The sequence below is a fragment of the Anomaloglossus baeobatrachus genome, chromosome 1 (assembly GCF_048569485.1).
Source record: "Anomaloglossus baeobatrachus isolate aAnoBae1 chromosome 1, aAnoBae1.hap1, whole genome shotgun sequence".
Classification (NCBI taxonomy): Eukaryota; Metazoa; Chordata; class Amphibia; order Anura; family Aromobatidae; genus Anomaloglossus; species Anomaloglossus baeobatrachus.
In genome coordinates, this window is record NC_134353.1 from 67,956,879 (window position 1) to 67,982,271 (window position 25,393).

A 25,393-nucleotide genomic window follows, 5' to 3' on the forward strand; every position below is an offset into this window, starting at 1 on the left:
CTATATTTTATAGGTTTGTTATTACTTGACTGCTGTATTTGATTTTCGCTGCCTGGTGTAATGCGATATAATCTACATTTCTTCAAAATTCTCTTTATCCAATTAGTACCTGACTCTAAACATCTTGTTAAACATTAGATATAGTTGGCTGTCCGTCATTCAATCGGCCAATATCTACCTCTCCGACTGCTTCCCCTCCATACAGAAGAATGCTCAGCTCAGCTGAGCGCGCATGTCCTCTTCTGATAAAGCCACTGCCAGGGGCTTTAAGTCGCCTGGAATAAAAGGATAAGCTTTTTAAAAATACAACAGGCCTGACCCCTCCCCCCCCCCCCAACACATGTCAGCGGAGCGTCGAGAGGTCCCAATACACTTCAGATGGACACACCATGCCATCATAATTGGGTTGTTAAGAATCTAACCTGCCAATCTTGGGTTAAGAAATTTTGGTTGCCCAAAAACTTTTCCACCAAAGAGATATACTTCCATAAACCTGCAAGATCAACTCGCCCTGAGTATTTACTAAAATCTATCACAGTAGGACATTTCAATGATCCAATGTCCAGTTATTCGAAGGCCAAAGAGCTCTCCGAGAACTCTTCACAAACCTGTAAATTAGGCAACATTGGAACATCAATGTGTTCCGGTCAGAGCATGGACCATCCGAAAGTCTCCTAACCTGAAGGGTATGGCCTCCTATGTTGGAGGGCTATCCTCCTGTTGGAGGGCTGTCACATTTCGGTCAGGAGACCCGTGGCCGGTCTGTGACTCGTGACCCGTGCTCTGACCACGACACACGGATGTGTGAATACAGCATTTGCCGAACCACAAATCCGGCCATAGTAAAAAGTTATAAATGACCCTTTCGTCGGTCTCTAGGATTTTTCACCGTAGTTAATAAAATCTTGCTAAAATTAATCATAAAATATTCCTCCATTAGTGGATAGATTTCGTCATGTACTTGCCAGCTTCGAAAAATGATCATAATAGATGCTCTAAAATTGACCCAAAAAACAAGCCCTTAATGAGGTCTCCACCAGCGCAAAGTCTAACATCTGTGTGTCCTCACCAATTCAGGTTCATTTTAGGGATAATGTTATGATCGCAATGGCCGCACCATTTTATCGGCAGAGTAAGCGCCTATCTGTTCCAGTTTCCGAGCTCCGGCCTATTGTATGTTTTCCGTGGATGAGCACATTTGCCCGACGCCTCTCCTCCGTTGCTCTGCAGAATTTCTTGGCACAAACTAAATAAACAATAATGAAAATAACAGGCCTTTTCTGCTGGTACATGAATGTGCACGATTGTGGAAAGCCCTCTTTGTTGCACATGGCCTGTTCACATAATGATAGGTCTTCTGCACATTCTCCTTTTCTCTAGTCAAGTTGATTGCCCATTGACTGTCGCCCTGCACGCAGAACGCGGTGGGGGAGGATTAATTATCCTGCCAAGCTTCTCATCCACAGTCTTGTGGGCTGTATGATGATTTGATTGCCTGCTGTCAGAACGGTTGCGTCCCCTGTGTTAGATCACTATGTAGCCAGCCTTATCTTAAGGGCATACGGTTATTTGCCAAAAACCGAGATATAAGTTTCGAAACTGTGCCGGACGGACGACTGCAAACTCTGTACAGAAAGTGTCGGGAGACTTGAGCTCAAAAATGGCTGCTTTACTTACTGTTTTTTGTATAGAACCATGTTATAAAACCTATTTTATACCTATATTAAATCGTGTGAGTGATCGGCCTGTCCTTGCCTTTTTGTTTTATGGTGTCGCTTTTCCAGCATAATATTTGCACATGCCTAAAGAGAAAAGGTTTACAAGGTTATTTTATTGGATGCCAGACGGACCATCTTCCCCGTAATCGGGGTGTGATCGCACTTGTTGCCTTCAGTGTGTTTTTTTTTTTTGTATCTTCCTTTAGAGCATTTAGATTTTTGTTTTACCTTTGCTGGAAATATTGTTTTAGATCCATACTGGCCTAAAGCCCTCATCACCGGTCCAATAGATTGGTTGTTGGGGTCTCCTGTGCCCGGTTTCTGCTAGTCCGTAGATTTTGATTGAAGCTACTTTGATCATTATTGACCACCAGCCCATTCTATTTCTTATCTGAATCCTAGAATCTTTCAACTGAGAGATGGCGGACAATGGACGTACGTTATAGCAATCAATGGGCATCCACATGGCTTCAATTTAACTCCATTGGGTGCCCATTGATTGCTGCAATTAACAGGCACTCATGATTTTAATATTGAGCACGTGCCCACCCAAAATGTACAAAGTTTTCACTCAGTCACCAGTAGACACATCACCCAACAGGCCTCATCAGAAGGCTATCTGTGAATATTTAGACTTCGTGAGTAGCGGAAGTATGCGAAAAAAGGAAAATGAAATATGGGTATGGCACATGACTGTCCCTTCTTAAGGGGTAGTTTTGTGGTGGATATGGCACTTGGATGTCCCTTTTTATGGGGTTGTGTTGTGGTGGATATAGCGCTTGGATGTCCCTTTTTTAATGAGTTGTCTTTTGATGGATATGGCACTTGGATGTCCCGTTTTGAAGGGGTTGAGATGGATATGGCACTTGGATGTCCCTTTTTGAAGGGGTTGAGATGGATATGGCACTTGGATGTCCCTTTTATGAAGGGGTTGTCTTGTGATGGCTATTGTACTTTGATGTCCCTGTTTAAAGGGGTTGTCTTTTGATGAATATGGAACTTTGAGGTGCATTTTTGAAGGGGTTGTCTTGTGATTGATATGACACTTGGATGTCCCTTTTTGAAGGGGTTGTCTTGTTTCACTGCACTATTTCTGTATAGTGTACCTCATTAAAGAATTCTTTGTTAATCGAGAAGGTTCACTCTTCCAGATCCTTTTTTTCTTTGGCCACAGTGAGTGAAAAAGTTACTGAAAGTGAACCTGATATGTTGAAAATAGTATCTGATCTGCAGGCGGGATGTTGTAGAGCGGGAGGAGCTGATTAGTGTTATTTTTGTAGGAATAGTTTCAGTAAATCTTGCCTTTTATTCATTTAAATCTCTGGTGTTTGTAAGCATGATTCCAGTGGGTGGTCCTATTCGGTGAGTGACGGTCTGCCCTGTATGCCTGTGCTTGTGGAGAGAACTGTCAATCACTCACAGGACCGCCCACTGGACTCATTCATACAAACACCAGGGATTTTAATGAAAAGTAATACTATATACTTTCCCACAAACCAATATATCATCCTAGTCCGCTTCTCCTCTATACACTGCTGTCCACAGATCAGACTGCATGACCAACATGGCAGGTTCTCTTTAAAGTGGCCATAAATTAATGGCAGACAAACCCTTCCGACAGGGTGGCTCTCAAAGTGTCTGAGGGAAAGAAGGATCGGGTGATTGTACATATAAATTCCAAACGAAAACCTTTTGTTCTCCTGGAAAGTGAGCTGCCATCAGAGGAGTCTGACCTAAGCTTACTTTGGTCTTTCTATCCAGAATGTGTGCACGCTTGAGTGAGAAGATCATACACGCACATCCAAGGCAGGGTCGGGTGGAATTGTTTCCGGCATCTATCGAAGGTGTTTGACCGGCTGTAGAGTTTCTCTGTCTGGACAACCTACAGTTGATGTTAATGTGCACTAATGCCTTCCTTCTCCTATGATGGCCGCTGTAGGGAAGCTGCCAAAGTGATCTACTGTTCTCCAAAATGTTCTAAAAATAATCCTCCTATAAAATATTATCTTATCTAGTGCACACCAATACTTATGTGCTCAGTGTTGGCGACCACCCATGTATTTCTGATTCTGACCGAACTGCAGACCTGGTACTTCATGACTTTCTCTTCTGTTTTTTGCTAGAACTGAACAGCACTGATCTTAAAGGATGTATCAGCGAGAACAGCCTAAGCAGCAATGCCAGCCTACCCAGTGTGCAGAGCTGCCGGAGACTTGGAGAGCGGCGGGTAGCCAGTTGGGCTGTGTCCTTCGAACGTCTTCTTCAGGATCCAGTTGGGGTTCGATATTTCACGGTTAGTACATTTAAGATCTACAACTGGTGAGAAACTACGGAATTAGTTTGTGGGATGAAGTTTGGATGGTTTTTATATGGTGACTCTCCAACTATGAAACTGCTGTGGCATCGGTATATGGTGTCCAAATTGTTGTAATTTGGGTGTCAAATTGTTTTCCCCCTAAACTTAACTATAAGATTCCAAAGTTCATGAATTATCCCAAACATATGCCCGGAGGACAGCAAAGAGCATGAATTATCCCATACACATGCTCGCTGAAGAGCATGAATTATACCATACACCTGCTCGGAGGAGAGCGAGGGGCATGAATTATCCCAGACACCTGCTCGGAGGAGAGCGAGGGGCATGAATTATCCCAGACATATGCTCGGTGGAGAGCGAAGAGCAGGAATTATCCCATACACCTGCTCGGCAAAGAGCTTGAATTATCCCAGACACATGCTCGGAGGAGAGCGAAGAGCATGAATTCTCCCAGACACCTGCTCGGAGGATAGCGAGGAGCAGGAATTATCCCTGACACATCCTCGGAGGAGAGCGAGGAGCAGGAATTATCGCAGACACATGCTCGGAGGAGAGCAAGGAGCATGAATTATCCCATACACATGTTCAAGGGAGAGCGAAAAACAGGAATTATCGCAGACACATGCTCGGTGAAGAGCTTAAATTATCCCAGACACGTGCTCGGAGGAGAGCGTGAATGTTCCCAGACGCTTGTTCGGAGGAGAGCAAAAAGCAGCCAAGTGTGGGGCTTGGTGGGACAAACTGGTGGCAGGGAACGGTCATAAAGCAGAGTAATTGCCAAGTGCTCTTCAAACCATGAGTGGGGCAGCTGCCGATTAAAGTGGCTCATTGAAAGAATAAAAAACATTTGCATATCAGTCTGCTGAAAAAAAACAAGTTGTATGTGGAAATAACAATAATGACTACAATGAGAATATTTCGGATCAGGCTTGGTGCCTTCCAAAAATTGTGAAGACTTAAAGGATGTGGACAAAGATTAGAAATCTCCCCGTATGCCTCGGATAGGTATTAACTACATGATTGCCGGGGGTCTGATCTTTGGTATTTTCACTGATACCGAGAAATATGGCTCTGAGGAGCCCATGTGAGTGGAGCAGCGGTTCTGCATGCATTCCTATGCTCCGTTCATTCTCGAAAGGACCCTGGGTAACCGGCAACCCTAATAAAAATGAATGGAGCTTAGGTCCGTATGCTCAACCTTAGCTCCATTCTGGTAAGAGCACTCTAAAGTCCCTTTTTTTGAATCTGTGGGGGTTCCAGAAGGTAGGACCCCTCTACGGGTAGGGGGTAACTTCTAATTTTGGTACATACCTTTTTAATAAACTTGTCTGGCACAAGAAAAAAAACTGGGTTTATGGTTCATTTCTTGTTCTGGAGGACCCTGTTTATCAATATAATTGGACATCTTAATGGAAACTGTAATACTTCTTCATCTGCCCAGTGGTGGTGCTGTAGGAAAATTGCTTGGTGTAGCTCTCAGGTTCCCCGGCGATTTATGTGGCGCCCCTGAGGCTTCAGTCGCCACAGGGTACTGCATCTCCCTTAAGATGTAGTACTCATTTCGGGTAAGGAGAGGTTAATCGCTGGTGATTCTCACATTCACACACCACACACAGTCAGGTGCCTTCCCACTGGGGGGATGGCCTGTGGTAGATAGGGGGTGGCCCTCACAAAGCATGGGACTTTCCTGGTCACTGGGACAATCACCTGGGGGGCGGGCACCACTTGGGGGGAGAAAGGGAAGGAGCATCTTCACAGTTAGTTAGTTAGTTAGCCCGGGACACAGCTTGAGGTGACACACACACCTGGGACCTCGGTCCAATCTTCTTTTACCTCACACTTCTGGGAGCGCCAATGGACCCGTGGCTTGGAGCAGACAGCTCAGCCTGGGTTCTCTACAGCTACACGGGATTCCAGGGTCTGCAGAAAGTGCAGGACACACCCGAAGCCCATTCCATATTCCACATACACCGGGATTGGAGGGACCCCGACCAGAAAGGACTCACAGTGGGAACACTGGCAGTGACCTCGAAATTTGCTCTGGATCGCCTGGGGCCCATCGCGGTGGTGACCGGCATCTCCTGGGTAAACCAGGACTGAGAGTAAAAAAGACGTTGAACCCACAGAGACTGTGTCCGCCTGTCCTTGCCGGTGCCCCGCGCAATGGCACCCGCCATCATTACTCCCCTCCTCATCCTCCCCGGGGCCCACTCTACCTGTCGGGAGCATACCCATCTTAGCTGCTATAACCATCCGACCCGGAGGACAGCAACAGCAGCGGCGGCTATTCCCAGGCCGCATACCGCAGGTGGCGTCACGAGACAAACATCACTCCACCATCATCCTACCCCTCTTTATTGTACACCTCAGGGCCACCTGTGACATTCCCCGGACCCAGCATCACCGGCCCGGTGACATGTATTCAACCCCTTGCCCCGTGGGTGCTACAGTTACATTGATTTCTAAGAGGAAGACCCATTGCTGGGGTAATCACTTAATGAAGTGACATTTTGTTTAAAAATGGAAAACCCTTTTAAGAGCGAAAAGGGGTTTCCCTGGTGGGAAAACTACGAGAGAAAAAAAATGTTTATGCTTCCTAATGCATCGCGGCAGAAGTGGCCATACTGGGTTATAATTGGGCTATATACTCCTCCGTGTTTCTAACTTATCAGTTTTTACCATTCATTTTCCCCCCATTTGTATTTGATAGACCAAGATGCATATAGTGGCGGTGATCTGTGTGCGCAGGTTTCATTGTAATCTGTGTTTTTGTCTTGTCTCCCCTGCAGGAATTTCTAAAGAAAGAATTTAGCGAGGAGAACATCTTGTTCTGGCAGTCCTGCGAATATTTTAGCCGTGTTCCAGCTCATGACAAAAATGAGGTAGACTGCTTACGTAATGAATTTTGTTTGTGCGTAACCGTGTTTCACTGCTCTGCTTGGGCGTTGTGAATACCAAAGAAAATCCTAAATTAAATAAGGAAAAATCCCAGAACTATTTTGCTCCGACTGATATGTAGAAATCCTCTGTCAACTGCAAAATAAATGTGAGGCACATGGAACCTTATGTCTCCACCTCAGCCTCGCTTTGACTGCTATTATACAGCATGTGAAATAAGTATTAACCCCTTTAAGACCGAGGACGTAGCGGTACATCCTAAATCATGAAGGGGTGATAACCATCGGCTGCTGTGGTGATCCCCGCACATGTCTGCTGGTTTGTACAGCAGACCTGTGTGCCTCGCAGGCGCAGGTGGATCTGTGATTCACCCATACCAGTTAACCCCAAATGTGACAGCGCAATTTAAATGGCCGCAACGGGTAACGCTCACTTACCCACCGCCATTGGAGGCCCCGTGACATCATCAAGGGGAGCCGATGGTTGCCATGGTGACTCCTAATAGTGACTTCTGTCGACATCATGACTCACTTCCTGTTAGAGGCAGCAGAGCGCTGGCTGTAACAGAAGACACAAGCATTTCTCCTGATCTGAGCTGTGCAGCTCTGATCAGAAGAAATGAATGAGCGATCTGAGTGCTGATCCTTATAGTCCCTAGGGAGACTAGTAAAAAAAAAAAAAATTAAATCTAAAAGTTCAAAAAATTTTAAAAAATATACACACCTTTTGGTATCACTACTTTTCAGAAAAGCCCAATCTATCAAAATATATTAAATTAATCTGATCGGTAAATGGCATAAGTGGCAAAAAAAATTCCAAACGCCAAAATTATGTGTCGTATCAAATTTTGCACACAACGCAATAACAGGCGATCAAAACCTAGCATCTGCGCAAAAATGGTATAATTTAAAACGTCAGCTCGAGAAACAAAACATAAGCCATAATTGAGACCGAGATCCCAAAAAATGAGAACACTACAGGTCCTGGAAAATGGTGCAAAAAGTGCGCTACTTTTTTTGGACAAAGGTCTGAATTTTTTTAACCCCTTATATAAAAGTAAACCTAGACATGTTTCGTGTCTCCGAACTCGTACCAACCTGAGGCATGACACCCACACATCACTTTTCCTATACAGTGAACACTGAATAAAATGCCCCAAAAACAATCATGCCATCGCCCTTTTTTCTTTTTTGCAATTTTTCTGAACTTGGAATTATTTTGCCGTTTTTCAGTACACTATATTGTAAAACTTATGGTTTCATTTAAAATTACAACTTCTCCCACAAAAATCAAGCCCTTTTATATAGCAAGATTGACGGAAAAATAAAAATGTATGGCTCTCGGAAGAAGGGGAGCAAAAATACAAAGTGGAAAATGGCCAGGAGTTAATGGGTTAAACACATCTCCAATTTTCTAACAAAATATATTTGTAAAGGTACTATTGACATGAATTTCGTACAAATGTCAGTAACAACCTATCCAGTCCACAAAGGCAAAGAAATCAACCCATAGATGTCCATAAATTATGTATAATAATGAGAAATGACACAGGGAAGAAGTATTGAACACAAGAAAGAGCAAGAGAAAAAAGACATGGAACGTCAGGAAAGCAGCTGAAATCAATCAGTAATTATAAAGTAATCCTGCCACTGAGGGAGAAATATCAGCTGGTTCAAGTGATGGCCTTTAAAAACGTGCTACACAAGAAACATCTCATGATGGGTAAAACCAGTGAGCTGTCTGAAGACCTTCACAACCTTATTGTTGTAAAAGATACTGATGGGATCAGTCATAGAAGAATTTCTAAACTTAAAAAAGTTCCAGTGAGCACTGTTGGGGCCATAATCTGGAAGCGGAAAGAACATAATTTCACCAGAAACTGGCAACGATCGGGTGCTCTCCACAAGTTATTAGACAGACAAGTGGAAAAGAATTATCAAGAGTTGTCCAGGAGCCAAGGAGAGCTACAGGAAGACCTGGAATCAGCAGGTACCATTGTTTCAAAGAAAACCGTAAGTAATGCACTCTTGCTCCATGGCCTGTATGAACGCTCATCACGCAAGACTCCATTGCTGAACAAAAAGCATATTAAGGTTTGCTCAAAAACATTTAGACAGGCCTGAGAAATACTGGGTGAATAATTTTGGTCACATCTGATTAGAATATAAACACTTTGGATAGCATAATACACACCATGTTTGGAGGCTAAAAGGCAAATCATCCCCAAAACATTATACCAATAGTGAAGTGTGGAGGTGGGAACATCATGCTGTGGGCTATTTTCAGCATAGAGCACTGCCAAACTTCATAGAATTGAAGTAAGGATGAATGGACAAATGTACAGAGACCTTCTTGATAAACATCTGCTGCCATCTACAAGGATGATGAAGATGGACATTTCAGCAAGACAATGATCCCAAGCACACATCCAAGGAAACTCTCAACTGGTTTCAGAGAAAGGAATTGAAGCTTCTAGAATGGCCGAGCCGATCCTCTGACCCGAATCAAATAAAAAATGTATGGAAGGAACTAAAGCTTAGAGTTCATAGAAGTCCACGGAAGCTTCAGGATTTGTGTGGAAGAATGGACTAAAATCACACCTGAGCAATGCAGGCGACTCATTTAATCACCAAACAAGGCTTTTGTAGAAATCATAAAATACATTTCAGAAAAAGTGTTCAATACTTTTACATCTATGGTTTGATTTCTTTGCCTTTATAGATTGGATGGGTTGCTAACGACATCTAGTGAGAAATTCATGTCAATAGCACCATTGGAAATATATTTACTTGGAAAATTGGTGTTCAATACTTATTGTATGTGTGTGTGTGTGTGTGTGTGTGTGTAATATAAATATATGGGTGTGTATATATGTATGTATATATATGTGTATATATATATATATATATATATATATATATATATATATATATATATATATATATATATATATATATATATATATATATATATATATATATATATATATATATATATATATTAAATATATTATATATATTAGTATGTGTATGTATATGTGTGTGTATTATATAGAATGTGTATAAATTTTATATGTATGCAAAAATGTATTCCTTTTTTTTTTTTTTAAACTTTGCAGCTATCATATCGAGCCCGGGAGATATTTAATAGGTTCTTAAGCAGCAAAGCGACCACTCCAGTAAACATTGACAGCCAAGCTCAACTAGCCGATGACGTCCTGAATGCTCCGCACTCCGATATGTTCAAAGAACAGCAGCTCCAGGTACAGTGACAAAAAATATTCAAACAATGCAAATATGCAACACTTTTTTTTTCCTTCTCATTTTTTTTCTACAACAATGTGCTCTGTTTATTGTGCTTTCTTTAGCTGTTTTTGTTTATTTATTTTTTCTTTGTCGCTCCATTGGGAGACCCAGACAATTGAGACAATTGGGTGTATAGCTTCTGCCTCCGGAGGCCACACAAAGTATTACACTTTAAAAAGTGTAACCCCTCCCCTCTGCTTATACACCCTCCCGTGCATCACGGGCTCCTCAGTTTTATGCTTTGTGTTGAAGGAGGCACACATGCACGCAAGCTCCACATTTTAGTCAGCAGCAGCTGCTGATTATATCGGATGGAAGAAAAGAGGGCCCCAGGGCCCCCGGCATGCTCCCTTCTCACCCCTGCCCTTTTCTTTCTATTTTTTTTTCTTCTTTTTTCTTCATATGACAAATTTTGAATCCACTTGGTTGAAAACAAATAATTACATCTTTTTTTTTTTTTTTCCTTTTTTTTTAGATTTTTAATCTTATGAAATTTGACAGCTACACTCGGTTCCTGAAGTCTCACCTGTACCAGGAATGCATGCTTGCAGAAGTGGAGGGGAGATGTCTACCAGATCCCCAAGAGATACCAAGCAGTCCCACCTCAAAACATAGTGTTGGCTCTGACCGCTCCAATATCTCTACACCCAAAAAGGTATCAGCCTGCTTATTGTTTTGTTTTTCTGGGGGTTTTTTTCACCCCCCCCCCCTTCTTCCGAGAGCCGTACCTTTTTTTTTTTTTGTCAATCGTGACATATAAGGGCTTATTTTTTGCAGAACGAGTTGAACTATTAAATGAAACCATGAGTTTTACCATATAGTGTACTGGTAAATGGCAAAAAAAATTTCCAAATGCGGAAAAATTGCAAAAAAAGTATAATTGCAGAATGGTTTTTGAGATATTGTATTCAGTGTTCACTATATGGTAAAACTGATGTGTCACTGTGATGTCTCAGGTCGGAGCGAGTTTGAAGACACCAAACATGTATAGGTTTACTTTTATCTAAAGGGTTAAAAAAAAGGTCAGAAGTTTGTCCCAAAAATGGCACACGTTTTGCGCCATTTTCCGCAACCCGTAGCGTTCTCATTTTTGGGATCTATGGCTCAGTGACTGTTTAGTTTTTGCGACTCGAACTGACGTTTTTAATGGTATCATTTTTGCGCAGATGCTACATGTTGATCGCCTGTTATTGCATTTCGCGCAAAATTTTCGGCAACCAAAACTTTTAATTTTGGCGTTCAGATTTTTTTTTTTTTTTTTGCTGATACTCTGTTTACCGATTAGTTTAATTGATTTTATATTTTGATAGATTGGGCATTTTGGAATGCGATGATACCAAATATGTGTATATTTATTTACCCCTTAATTTTCAATGGAACAAAAGATGGTGATTTTAACTTTTTTTTTTTAAGTTTTTTTTTTTTTTTTATTTTTTATTTTACTAGAGGTCTATAAGGATCAGCAGTCTGATCGGTCATACATTTCTCCTGATCAGAGCAGCACCACTCGGATCGGGAGAAATGATCCTGTCTTGTAACTTGCAGTACTCGGCTGCTGGTTACAGGACCTGAGTTATGTGAGCTACAGGAGTCATAATGTGCTACCATGACAACTATCGGCTCCACGTACGTCACGTGACTTCCGGTGGCGGTCATTGAGTAAAATTTTGCCAAGATCGCATTAACAGTTACGGGTGGATAGCGATTCCACCTGCCAGGCACACATGTCAGCTGTAAAAATCAGCTGACATGTGTGCTGATCACTGCAGGCTGCCTGCAGCAGCCGGCGGGGATTAACACTATAATTGCTAGGACATATTACTGCCCACGGTCGTTAAGGGGTTAAAAATGTTTTCAATATCCAAATAAGAAAACATTATGGGCGGCACGGTGCCTCAGTGGTTAGCACTGCAGTCTTGCAGCGCTGGGGTCCTGGGTTCAAATCCCACCAAGGACACCATCTGCAAGGAGTTTGTATGTTCTCCCCGTGTTTGCGTGGGTTTACTCTGGGTTCTCCGGTTTCCTCCCACACTGCAAAGACATACAGACAGGGACTCTAGATTGTGAGCCCCAATGGGGACAGTGTTGCCAATGTATGTAAAGCGCTGTGGAATTAATAGTGCAATATACATATTATTATTATTATTATTATTATTATTATTATTATTATTATTATTATTTATTTATTATTATTGTTGTCCTTTTAAACCACAAGTACAAAAAAAAATGTTCTCCTTCTGAAACAGGTGTAAATGGTCAGGTAAAAATTGACCCTCATTTCCCACTTCAGAAATAATTGTAAAATACGAATTTCGGAATTGGATTTTTCTTTCGGGAATTTCGCCTCAATTTTTTTTCCCTAGCTAACTGTGAATATAATATATAATCTAATCTACTCTAATTAATATATAAATAATTTTTTTTATGTCTAAATTTGGGGTGCGTCTTATAAAGCGCAAAATATGGTATATATATATATGTACCCGGCTGCCACTGCACGCAAGCACAGGTACCCGGCTGCCGACCCCACACAGCACCTGGCTGCCGCCCGCACACAGCCACGGGTACCCGGCTGCCACCGCACGCAAGCACAGGTACCCGGCCGCTTGCATGCAGCCACAGGCACTCGATCGCCTCAGACAGGACACTCCCACCCCCCCACCGGTACTGCTATATAAGACGCACCTCCCATTTTCCTCCCAAATTTTGGGAGGAAAAGTGCGTCTTATAAAGCGAAAAATACGGTGTGTATATATATACATAATAAATTTATTTATTATGTATATATATACACACCGTATTTTTCGCTTTATAAGACGCACTTTTCCTCCCAAAATTTGGGAGGAAAATGGGAGGTGCGTCTTATATAGCAGTACCGGTGGGGGGGTGGGAGTGTCCTGTCTGAGGCGATCGAGTGCCTGTGGCTGCATGCAAGCGGCCGGGTACCTGTGCTTGCGTGCGGTGGCAGCCGGGTACCCGTGGCTGCGTGCGGGCGGCAGCCAGGTGCTGTGTGGGGTCGGCAGCCGGGTACCTGTGCTTGCGTGCAGTGGCAGCCGGGTACCCATGGCTGTGTGCGGGCGGCAGTCGGGTGCCCGTGCGGGCAGCAGCCGGCTGCCGCCCTCACACAAGAGATATATATATATATATATATATATATATATATATATATATATATATATATATATATATATATATATATATATATATATATATATATATATATATATATATATATATATATATATATATATATATATATATATATATATATATATATTATATATAATCTCGCTCTCCGCCCCCCCCCCCCCCCCCCCCCCCCCCCCCCCCCCCCCCCCCTCCGAGTGAGGAGATCCCCAGCGATCAGCATCTTATCTTCTATCCTATAGGGATGACCATGGATGGGGGGAGGACTGTTGATTTTGAGAATAATCCTTTAACCCCATAGCGACGGCCTAACGCCTCAAGACGTCGGAAAAACAGGATACTTATTCTGTTCCGACGCTTTGAGACGTCAGGCCGGAAAAAGCTTGTAGCGCCCCCCAGTGACGGAAAATATCGGGGGTTTCAGCTACTGGAGGTAGCTGAGACCCCCAAGATTATGAATCGGGGTGTTTTTTTTGGACCCCGATAATGTGATCGCCAATATACACCGTATACCGACGTACACATATAAAAAAAAAAAAAAAAAAAAATGGCAAATACTGATTTCTTTCTCATCTGACATGATCAAACATGTCAGATGAGAAAGAAATATAAGCCCCTAGTGCTGCCAAAGCCCCCGGTACCGGAGAAATCAACCCCCACCACCACCACCCCCTCCGGAACATCCAAAATGACGCCGACGCGCGCCGAAAACTGTCGCCGCTGGCTCTGCATTAATTTCCCTCCTCCGGTACACCGGAGCTGTCTGGTCCTCCGGAGCCCCTCCGGTTCTCCAGAGCCGCCCCCCTTCCCCCTCTGGAGCATACAAGATGGCGGCGCGCAGCGCACAGTAGCGGCCGCATTCATCCTGCTCTTTCTGCCGCATGTGACACGTCACATGCGACAGAAAAGTTGTCCCCAGGTCCCGCCAGGTCTCCCGCCGTCAGCCCCAGCCCCCGGTCTTCCCCGTTACCTGGCTGCTGCTCCGTCCCCCGCGATCACTCCGCCTCCTTCTGGAAAGCTGGGGGCGCATGTGCAGACAGCGGCTGTCAGCTGGATCCTTGCAAGCAGGGACACTGACCTCGCTGCTGCACATGCTGCTGTACTGTGGACCGGGGGAGAGTAAGTGCAGTAATCTGCAGCCACACTCCTCACATGAAGAGCCTGCTGTTCTAGAAAATGGGGGGTACGTTCTGTGAGCCTGTCCCTCATATTCTGGAATGAGGTTACTGCAGGTCACTCTGCCCTAGGTTGGACCGGGGCAGTGTGAGTGCAGTATTCTCAGATTACTGCACCCACACTGCTCATGGAAAGCTTGCTCTTCCAGAAAATGGGGGATACGTTCCCTGAACGTGCCGCCATATTCTAGAAGGTCCAGAGTCGTCGTGGGACTTCCAAAATGGATTACAGCGACCGGAATTTGTTTATTTTCAATAAATTGGTGAAAGAGGGAATGATTTGGGGAGTGTTTTTTCAAATTTTTTTTTTTGTCTTTATTCTTTTCTATTACTGACTGGGTTTGTGATGTCGGGTATCTGTTTAGATGCCGTGACATCACTAACCCCAGGGCTTGATGCCAGGTGACATTACAGCTGGTATCAACCCCATATATTACCCCGTTTGCCACCGCACCAGGGCGCGAGATGAGCTGGAGCGAAGCGCCAGGATTGGCGCATCTAATGGATGCGCCACTTCTGGGGTGGCTGCGGCCTGTTATTTTTAGGCTGGGAAGAGTCCAATAACCATGGCTCTTCCCACCCTGAGAATACCAGACCACAGCTGTCCGCTTCACCTTGGCTGGTGATCTAATTTGGGGGGGACCCCACGTTTTGTTTTGTTTTTTTTTTCTGTTTTTTTTTAAAAAAAAAACGCCTGGGGAGCCCTCCAAATTGATCACCAGCCAAGGTGAAGCTGTCAGCTGTGGTTTGCAGGCTACATCTGTCTGCTTTACCCTAGCTGGCTATCAAAAATAGGGGGGACCCCACGTCGTTTATTTTAATTATTAATTTTTTGGGGGGGCTTAATACAAGGCTAGGCACCCTTTAGTGCCACATGAAAGGCACTAAAGGGCGCCAGCTTATAATATGCAGGGGGTGGGATGTTATATTTGTTTGACATCTATCCATTCATCCATTGTAGCATTTTAGGCTGTGCGCCCATGATCAGGGTTTGCAGCGTTTTGGGCAGTGTTTTCCCTGCGTCCATAACGCTGCGTTGTGCAGTAGAAGCACAGTGGAAGGATTTTTAGAAATCCCGTGCCCACTGTGCTTCTTTTCTCCGCAGCATACACTGACCTGTGGTGCAGCTTCCCGAGCCTCAGCATGTCAATTTATGCTGCGGAGACAAGAGTGTTCTCTGCGGGTAGCATAGAGCTCCACAGCAGCCTGAACCCAAATCGTGGGCATGGGCAGCTGCGTTATCCCGTGGACAACACTCACATCTCTGCAGGAAGGCTGACACTGTGTACTAGACGCCGTGTCACTGGATCATGGCCACATAGCCTAAAAGTGAGACATTTGTTGCTACAGCAACATTTTTGTGAAGTACCTGTGGATTCAAAATGCTTACTATACTCCTGAATAAAATCCAGTTTCCAAAATGGGGTCACTTGTGGGGGGTTTCTGCTGTATAGGTACCCAAGGGGCCCTGCAAATGTGACATGGTGCCCGCAATTTATTTAAACTTTTCCAGAATTCAAATGGTGCTCCTTCCATTCCAAGCCCTCCCAATTATCCAAACAGAGGTTTTTGGCCACATGTGGGGTATCCCTGTGCTCATAAGACATTGGATAACAACTTGTTGGGTCCACGGTTTGTTGTTGCCTCTTGAAAAAGTAAGAAATTTGATTCTAAAGCAACATTTTTGTGAAAAAAATGAAAATTTTCAATATGGCAACCTAAGCTTATCAAATTCTGTGAAGAACTCTTGGTTTCAAACTGCTCACTATACACCTAGATAAAAGCCTTGAGGTGTCTTGTTTCCAGAATGGGGTCACTTGTGGGGGGCCTCCACTGTTTAGGCACTTTAGGGGCTTTCCAAATGCAACATAGCGTCCGCTAATGATTCCAGCCAATTGTGCAGTCAAATGGCGCTCCTTCCCTTCCGAGACCTGATGTGCACCCAAACAGTTGATTTCCACCACATATAAGGTATCGGCATACTCAGGAGAAATTGCACAATAAATCTTATGCTGAATTGTTTCCTTTTACACTTGTAAAAAAAAAAAAAAAAAGCTACCTGGTTGAAGTAACAATTATGTGGTAAAAATGTATTTTTTTTTTTTTATTTTCACAGCTCAACATTATAAACTTCTGTGAAGCACCTGAGTGTTCAGGGTACTCACCAAACATCTAGATAAATTCCTTCAGGGGTCTATTTTCCAAAATGTGGCCACATGTTGAGGAGCTTCACTGTATAGACACCTCAGGGGCTCTCCTAATGCAACATAGCGTCCGCTATTGATTCCAGACAATTTTGCAGTCAAATTGCACTCTTTCCCTTCCGAGCCCCGCCGTGTACCCAAACAGTTGATTTCCACCACATATAAGGTATCGCCAAACTCAGGAGAAATTGCACAATAAATTTCATGGTGATTTTTTTTTCCTGTTACCCTTGTGAAAAAAAAGCTACCTGGTTGAAATAATTTTGTGATAAAATTTTTATTTCTTCGGCGCTCCATTGGGAGACCCAGACGATTGGGTGTATAGCTACTGCCTCCGGAGGCCACACAAAGCATTACACTAAAAAGTGTAAGGCCCCTCCCCTTCTGGCTATACACCCCCCGTGGGATCACGGGCTTGCTCAGTTTTCAAGCTTTGTGCGAAGGAGGTCAGACATCCACGCATAGCTCCACTGTTTTTAGTCAGCAGTAGCTGCTGACTATGTCAGATGGAAGAAAAGTGGGCCCATATGGGGCCCCCAGCATGCTCCCTTCTCACCCCACTTTTGTCGGGTGTTTGTTAAGGTTGAGGTACCCATTGCGGGTACGGAGGCTGGAGCCCACATGCTGTTTTCCTTCCCCATCCCCCCTCAGGGCTCTGGGTGAAGTGGGATCTTACAGGTCTCCAGGCACTGAGACCGGGCTCCATCCACAGACCCAGAGAACCTGCTGGATATGGAGCTGAGTATCGTCAGGGACAGGGCCCTGCTACATTAAGGTACTCTGTGTCCCCGTACACATCGCGCACACACACACCAGCCTTGCTGGGAGTGCTAGTGCGCCGGGGACAACAGCGCGGAGCGCTCGTGCTATTATTCACGGCAGCTTTGCTGTGTGAATTTATGTATTGGGAACTGCCGCGCCGGGCCGCTGCTGGGTGTTTTTACACTGTGGCGCGGCTGGGACTTGTGGTGCGCCGGGGACTCCGCGCTGGCCGTGCACATGGACGGCCGCGCTTATTACTCGAGTCCCCGGCTTTGCGGCCTAGTTTTCGTTTCGTTCCCGCCCCCAGCCATGCCAGTCAGGGGAGAGGCGGGACGCTGTACAGAAAGTCAGCGACGAGGGCTGGAGTCTGCTTTGCATTCTCCAGCCCCCTTCACTGGACACAGTGGGACGCCGGTTTCCCGCTCTTGCCTGGGGCACGCCCACGGCCCGCCCCTCGTCACACGAGCTGGAGAAGGACGCCGGCAGCCATTCCTGCAGTCCGAGCTGGAGAACGGAGACAAGCTCTGGGCAACCAGTCACAGGACTCTGGCGACCACACACCCGCCTATAGGCGGGCGGTAAGCAGCACCTGAAGTGCTGACCCCACTAAATACCGTTGTGTCCATTGTATTTTATGCTTACACTGCACTGTAGGTCGCTATTTTTGGCTATATGCCCTCTTAGATGGCGAGACAACAGCAGCAAAAAAGCAAGGGTGCTAAGGCACAGGCTTTCTATGCTGCTTGTATTGCATGTGCTGAAGTGTTCATTTGTACTTATGCTTATATGCTATACATTGCACTGTACGGTCGCTATTCTTGGCTATATTCTCCTAGAATGGCTAGACTACAGCAGCAAAAAAGCAAAGGTGCTAAGGCACAGTTTTTCTAGGCTGCTTGTATTGCATGTGCTGAAGTGTTCATTTGTACTTATGCTTATATGCTATACATTGCACTGTACGGTCGCTATTCTTGGCGATATTCTCCTAGATGGCTGGACAACAGCAGCAAAAAGCAAGGGTGCTAAGGCACAGTTTTTCTAGGCTGCTGGTATTGCATGTGCTGAAGTGTTCAAATGTACTTATGCTTGTATGCTATACATTGCACTGTACGGTCGCTATTCTTGGCGATATTCTCCTAGATGGCTAGTCTACAGCAGCAAAAAAGCAAGGGTGCCAAGGCACAGGCTTTCTAAGCTGCTCATATTGCATGTGCTGAAGTGCTCATTTGTACTTTATGCTTGTATGCTATGCACTGTACGGTCGCTATTCTCGGCTATATGCTCCTAGATGGCTAGACTACAGCAGCAAAAAAGCAACACAGTCTTTCTATGCTGCTTTTACTGCATGTGATACTGTTCCACCGGCAGGTTCCACTGACCCCCGTTGTGTGCAATGCTCCCCTGTAACACTTGGTCAGCCGGGGTCTCTACTAGAGGTGGCCAAAACCCTGTCCATGGACAGGGACGGTGTTGCAGTTTCGGCTGATAGATTGTCATGGGATAGTGACTTGCAGTCCAGACAGACCATGGGCAATCTTGATCATTGCTCCCTGGCCACCCTCATTTGGAACAAAATCAGTGCTCCGGGGGGGTCCCAGGCATTCCAGGGTGAAGGCTCTGACACGGACGACAGTCCAGACAGCCTAAGCGAGCTCGCTGGGAGCGGCACTCGGCCTCATCACTAATCAGGGTCACAGCAAGGACTCTCTGTATGATGAGGCAGACGTAGCTGATCAGGACTTTGATCCTGACACCGCTCTCAATCCGGATACACCGGATGGTGACGCCATGGTGAATGATCTTATAGCGTCCAGCAATGGCATGTTGGATATCTCTCCCCCAGCTCCTTCAGTGGAGGAGTCAGCTTCCCAGCAGGAGAAATCCCATTTCAGTATCTCAAGCGTACATTGAGTACTTTTCTGGCCACGCTGACTTCAGAGAAGCAGTTCAGAATCACCACGCTTACCAGATAGGCGTTTCTCCAAATGTATTAAGGATACATGTTATCCCTTTCCCCCTGACGTGGTCAGGCGCTGGACCCAGGGTCCAAAGGTGGATCCCCCAATCTCCAGGCTTGCGGCTAGATCCATAGTTGCAGTGGAGATGGGACTTCACTTAAAGATGCCATTGACAGACAGATGGACCTCTGGTTGAAATCTGTCTATGAAGCTATCGGCGTGTCGGTTGCTCCGGCATTCGCAGCCGTATGGGCACTCTAAGCTATGTCAGCTGGTCTTGCGCAGCTGGTCTTGAGCACAGGTACATCTGTGCCGCAGGTAGCGTCCTTATCCTCGCAATGTCTGCATTGCGACTTACCCTATTAATGCTGTCCGAGAGAGACAGTCGAGGTTTCGGTCCTTCCCAGGCTCGGGCAGGTCCAAATTGTCCTAGTCCAAAAGGGTTCAAAAGGCTCAGAGGGGCTCAGATTCCAGGCGGGCTCAATCACGCCCGAGGAAGGCAGCCAGAGGAACCGCTTCCAAGGCGGTCTCCTCATGACTTTAAGCTCTCTCTCTCCGCATCCGCGGTTGGTGGCAGACTCTCTCGCCTTGGCGACATTTAGCTGCCACAGGTCACAGACCGGTGGGTGAGAGACATTGTGTCTCACGTGTACAGGATAGAGTTTTGTTCTCGGCCTCCGGCTCGATTCTTCAGAACTTCCCCACCTACCCACCGAGCCGATGCTCTTCTGCAGGCAGAAGGAGTGGTAATTCCTGTTCCTCTTCAGGAACAAGACACTGTTTTTCCTCCAATCTGATTGTGGGGGACCTAAAACTGCTCAACAAGCACGTGAAGGCCAGGCGGTTCCGGATGGCATCCCTCCGCTCCGTCATTGCCTCAATGTCTCAAGGAGATTTCCTAGCATCAATAGACATCAGGATGCTTATCTCCACGTGCCGATTGCTCCAGAGCATCAACGTTTGCTACGTTTCGTTATTGAAGACGAGCATCTTCAGTTCGTAACCCTGCCCTTCGGTCTGGCGACAGCCCTACGGGTTTTCACCAAGTTCAGGGCAGCAGTGGGAGCAGTCCTGCACTCTCAGGGTCACTCGGTGATCCTTCCTTGGACTTGTCAAGGCACCCTCTCAAGAGGCATGCCAACACAGCCTGAGCGTAGCGCTGGAGACTCTCCAGAGTTTCGGGTGGATCATCAACTTCTCAAGGTTAAATCTGACGCCGACCCAATCGCTGACATATCTGGGCATGGAGTGTCACGCTCCCTCAGCGATAGTGAAGCTTCCGCTGGACAAACAGCGTTCACTACAGACGGGGGTGCAGTCTCTCCTTCACGGCCAGTCACACCCCTTAACACGCCTCATGCAGAGGCAGTCACTTTCGCGCAGTTTCATCTGCGTCCACTCCAATGTGGCATTCTTTGCCAATGGGATGGGAAGTCGACGTCCCTAGAAGGAACGTCCCCCTTCTCAGACGGTCAAGGACTCTCTTCAGAGGAGTCCATCCTTCAAATCAATGTGCTGGAAATCTGGGCAGTGTATCTTGCCCTGCAAGCCTTCCAGCCGTGGCTGGAAAGCACACACATCCGAATTCAGTCGGACAACTCCACAGCGGTGGCATACATCTACCACCAAGGCGGAACACGCAGTCGGCAAGCCTCCCAGGAAGTCCGGCGGAGTCTGATGGGGGTGGAAGACAGAGCATCCACCATATCCGCAGTTCACATCCCGGGCGCAGAAAACTGGGAAGCAGACTTCCTCAGTTGCCAGGGTATGGACGCAGGGGAAGGGTATCTTCACCCGGACGGTTTTCAGGAAATCTGTCAACGCTGGGGGATGCTGAACGTCGACCTAATAGCGTCTCGGCACAACAACAAGGTTCCGATTTTCATGGCGCGGTATCACGATCAAAGAGCTCTGGCGGCAGACGCTTTAGTTCAGGTTTGGTCGCAGTTCCAGCTACCTATGTGTTTCCCCCTCTGACACTGCTGCCCAGAGGGCTACGCAACATCAGGTCCGTTTGCCGCCGCGCCATCCTCATCGCCACAGACTGGCCGAGGAGGTCGTAGTCCCCGGATCTGTGGCATCTCACGGTCTGCCAACCGTGGGCACTACCAGCCCGGCCAGACTTACTGTCCCAAGGGCCGTTTTTTCCATCTGAATTCTACGGCCCTGAACCTGACGGTATGGCCTTTCAGTCCTGAATCCTAGCGTCTTCAGGATTATCTCAGGACGTCATTGCCACCATGAGACAGACTAGAAAACCGACGTCTGCCAAGATCTACCACAGGATGTGGAGGATATTCTTCTCTTAATGCTCTGCTCAGGGAGTGTCTCCCTGCCCATTTGCATTCCCTACTTTTCCTTCCTTCCTGCAATCTGGTTTGGAAAAAGGTTGTCACTCGGCTCCCTTACAGGACAAGTCTCAGCGCTATCTGTATTCTTCAGAAGCGCCTAGCACCACTTCCTCAGGTACACACGTTCCTGCAGGAGGTTTGTCACATTGTCCCTCTGTACAAACGGCCGTTGGACCCATGGGATCTGAACAGGGTACTAATTGCTCTCCAGAAGCCGCCCTTCGAGCCTCTGAGAGATGTTTCACTCTCTCGACTTTCCCAGAAAGAGGCCTTTCTGGTAGCGGTCACGTCTCTTAGGAGAGTGTCCGAGCTAGCAGCGCTGTCATCCAAAAGCTTCCTTCCTGGTGTGTCACCAAGGCAAGGCAGTGCTGCGCCCGATTCCGGAGTTCTCCCTAAGGTGGTATCCCCCTTTCATCTCAATCAGGATATCTCCTTACCTTCCTTTTGCCTCATCCATTTCATCGATATGAAATGGATTTGCATTTGTTGGATCCGGTGAGAGCACTCGGAATCTACATTTCCCGCACGGCGCCTCTGCGCCGCTCGGATGCACGCTCTGTGCTTGTCGCTAATCAGCGTAAAGAGTCGCAGGCTTCCAAATCCACCCTGGCTCGATGGATCAAGGAACCAATTCTTGAAGCCTACTGTTCTGCTGGGCTTCCGGTTCCATCAGGGCTGAAAGCCCATTCTACCAGAGCCGTGGGTGCGCCCTAGGCATTACGGCACCAGGCTACGGCTCAGCAGGTGTGCCAGGCAGCTACCTGGTCGAGTCTGCACACTTTCACCAAGCATTGTCAGGTGCATGCCTACGCTTAGGCGGATGCCAGCTTAGGTAGAAGAGTCCTGCAGGCGGCGGTTGCCTCCTTGTAGGGAAGGGCTGTTTTACAGCTCTAACATGAGGTATTCTTTTACCCACCCAGGGACTGCTTTTGGACGTCCCAATCGTCTGGGTCTCCCAATGGAGCGCCGAAGAAGAAGGGAATTTTGTTACTTACCGTAAATTCCTTTTCTTCTAGCTCCAATTGGGAGACCCAGCACCCGCCCTGTTTCCTTCGGGATTTTTGGTTGTTCGGGTACACATGTTGTTCATGTTGAACGGTTTTCAGTTCTCCGATGTTACTTCGGATTGAATTTGTTTAAACCAGTTATTGGCTTTCCTCCTTCTTGCTTTAGCACTAAAACTGAGCAAGCCCGTGATCCCACGGGGGGTGTATAGCCAGAAGGGGAGGGGCCTTACACTTTTTAGTGTAATGCTTTGTGTGGCCTCCGGAGGCAGTAGCTATACACCCAATCGTCTGGGTCTCCCAATTGGAGCTAGAAGAAAAGGAATTTACGGTAAGTAACAAAATTCCCTTCTTTTTTATTTTTATGGCTGAACATTATAAAATTCTGTGAAGCACCTGGGGGTTCAGGGTACTCGCCAAACATCTAGATAAATTCCTTGAGGGGCCTAGTTTCCAAAATGGGGTCACTTGTGCGAGGTTTCTGCTGTTTAGGTACCTTAGGGGTCCTCCAAATGCGACATGGTGCCCACAATCTATTTCAGCCAAATTTCCTTTCCAAAATTCAAATATTGTTCCTTCCGTTCCAAGCCCTCCCATTTGTCCATACAAAGGTTTCAGACCACATGTGAGGTATCACCGCGCTCATAAAAAAGTGGTTAACAAACCTTGAAAATTTTTGGAATTACCTCTTGAAAAAGTGAGAAAATTGATGCTAAAGCAACATTTTTGAGAAAATTATTAAAATTCTCAATATGACAACGTAACGTTAACAAAATCTGTGAAGTACCTGTGGGTCCAAAATGCTCACTATACCCCTAGATAGAAGCCTTGAGGGGTCTAGTTTCCAAAATGGCGTCACTTGTGAGGGGTTTCTTCTGTTTAGGTACCTTAGCGGACTTGTAAATGCAACATGGTGCCCGCAATCTATTTCAGCCAAATTTGCTTTCCAAAATTCAAATATTGCACCCTCTGTTCCGAGCCCTCCCATTTGTCCAAACAGAGGTTTCTGACCACATGTGGGGTATCTGTGCGTTCATAAGAAAGTGGGGAACAAGTTTTGGGGTCCATTTTGTTGTGTTATTTCTTCTAAAAAGTGAATAAATTTGGGTTAGAGCAACATTTTTAGGTAAAATTTAATTTTTGCTTTTTTTTCATTCCACATTGCTTTTGTTTATGTGAAGCACCTGAAGGGTTAATAAACTTCTTGAATGTGGTTTTGAGTACTTTGGGGGGTGCAGTTTTTAGAATGGTGTCACTTTAGGGTATTTTCTGTCATCTAGGCCTATCGAAGTCACTTCAAATGTGATGTGGTCCCTAAAAAAAAAATGGTTTTGTAAATTTTGATGTAAAAATGAGAAATCGCTGATAAACTTTGAACTCTTCTAACTTCAAAACAAAAAAAAAATTTGTTTCCAAAATTGTGCTTATGTAAAGTAGACATGTGGAAAATGTTATTTATTAACTATTTTGTGTCACGGAACTCTCTGGTTTAACTGTATAAAAATTCAAAAGTTGAAAATTGCTAAATTTTCAAAATGTTTGCCAAAATTCAATTTTTTTCATAAATAAACGCAAAAAATATTGTCCTAAATTTGGTACTAACATGAAGTCCAATATGTGATGAAAAAATAATTAATTACCGGGATCCGTTGAAGCGTTCCAGAGCTATAACCTCATGAAGTGACACTGGTCAGAATTGCAAAATTTGGTCTGGTCATTAAGGTGAAAATTTGCTCCGTCACGAAGGGGTTAATACTATGTATAGTGGTGGTAAATGGTATTTCTCAATCCCTTATTTATTTGTATGGGAGGGAGCTTTCAGCACCATTTTTGATTTTTCTTTTAAAGGGGGACCCTGACCCTGGCTCTGTCTCCCCCTGGCTCTGTCTCCCCCTGGCTCTGTCTCCCCCTGGCTCTGTCTCCCCCTGGCTCTGTCTCCCCCTGGCTCTGTCTCCCCCTGGCTCTGTCTCCCCCTGGCTCTGTCTCCCCCTGGCTCTGTCTCCCCCTGGCTCTGTCTCCCCCTGGCTCTGTCTCCCCCTGGCTCTGTCTCCCCCTGGCTCTGTCTCCCCCTGGCTCTGTCTCCCCCTGGCTCTGTCTCCCCCTGGCTCTGTCTCCCCCTGGCTCTGTCTCCCCCTGGCTCTGTCTCCCCCTGGCTCTGTCTCCCCCTGGCTCTGTCTCCCCCTGGCTCTGTCTCCCCCTGGCTCTGTCTCCCCCTGGCTCTGTCTCCCCCTGGCTCTGTCTCCCCCGAACTGAGCATTTCTGGTCGCCTGCTCCTGCCGCCAACATCAAGCTCAGTTGATCGGTGGGGTGGCAAATCGGACATTGACATTGGAGGCCTATCCTTGCATAGGTCATCATCAAAGCAGTGGCCAACCTCTAGTGGAGACGTGCATTTGTCTCTGTTTATGTGAGTGTTCTGGAATATCCAGACTGGTGTCATGTCTGTGGAGCATCAATCTCCAGACAGTGAAGGATGAGCTATGTAAATTGTCTCAATGGTCCTGTGTTGTACGTGCTATGAGATAAGCAGAATGTCAGCGTTGCCACCCATTAG

General features: G+C 45.9%; 1 protein-coding gene across 1 annotated transcript in view; it reads left to right on the forward strand.

Moving 5' to 3' along the window:
• Window positions 1–25,393, forward strand: part of RGS12 (regulator of G protein signaling 12) — a 313,463-nt gene that overhangs the window by 231,506 nt on the left and 56,564 nt on the right. Inside the window, exons 5-8 of the mRNA XM_075346841.1 lie at window positions 3,842–4,011; window positions 6,825–6,917; window positions 10,052–10,195; window positions 10,714–10,893. Coding sequence (XP_075202956.1) covers window positions 3,842–4,011; window positions 6,825–6,917; window positions 10,052–10,195; window positions 10,714–10,893 — 587 coding nt within the window. The remainder of the gene's footprint in view (window positions 1–3,841; window positions 4,012–6,824; window positions 6,918–10,051; window positions 10,196–10,713; window positions 10,894–25,393) is intronic.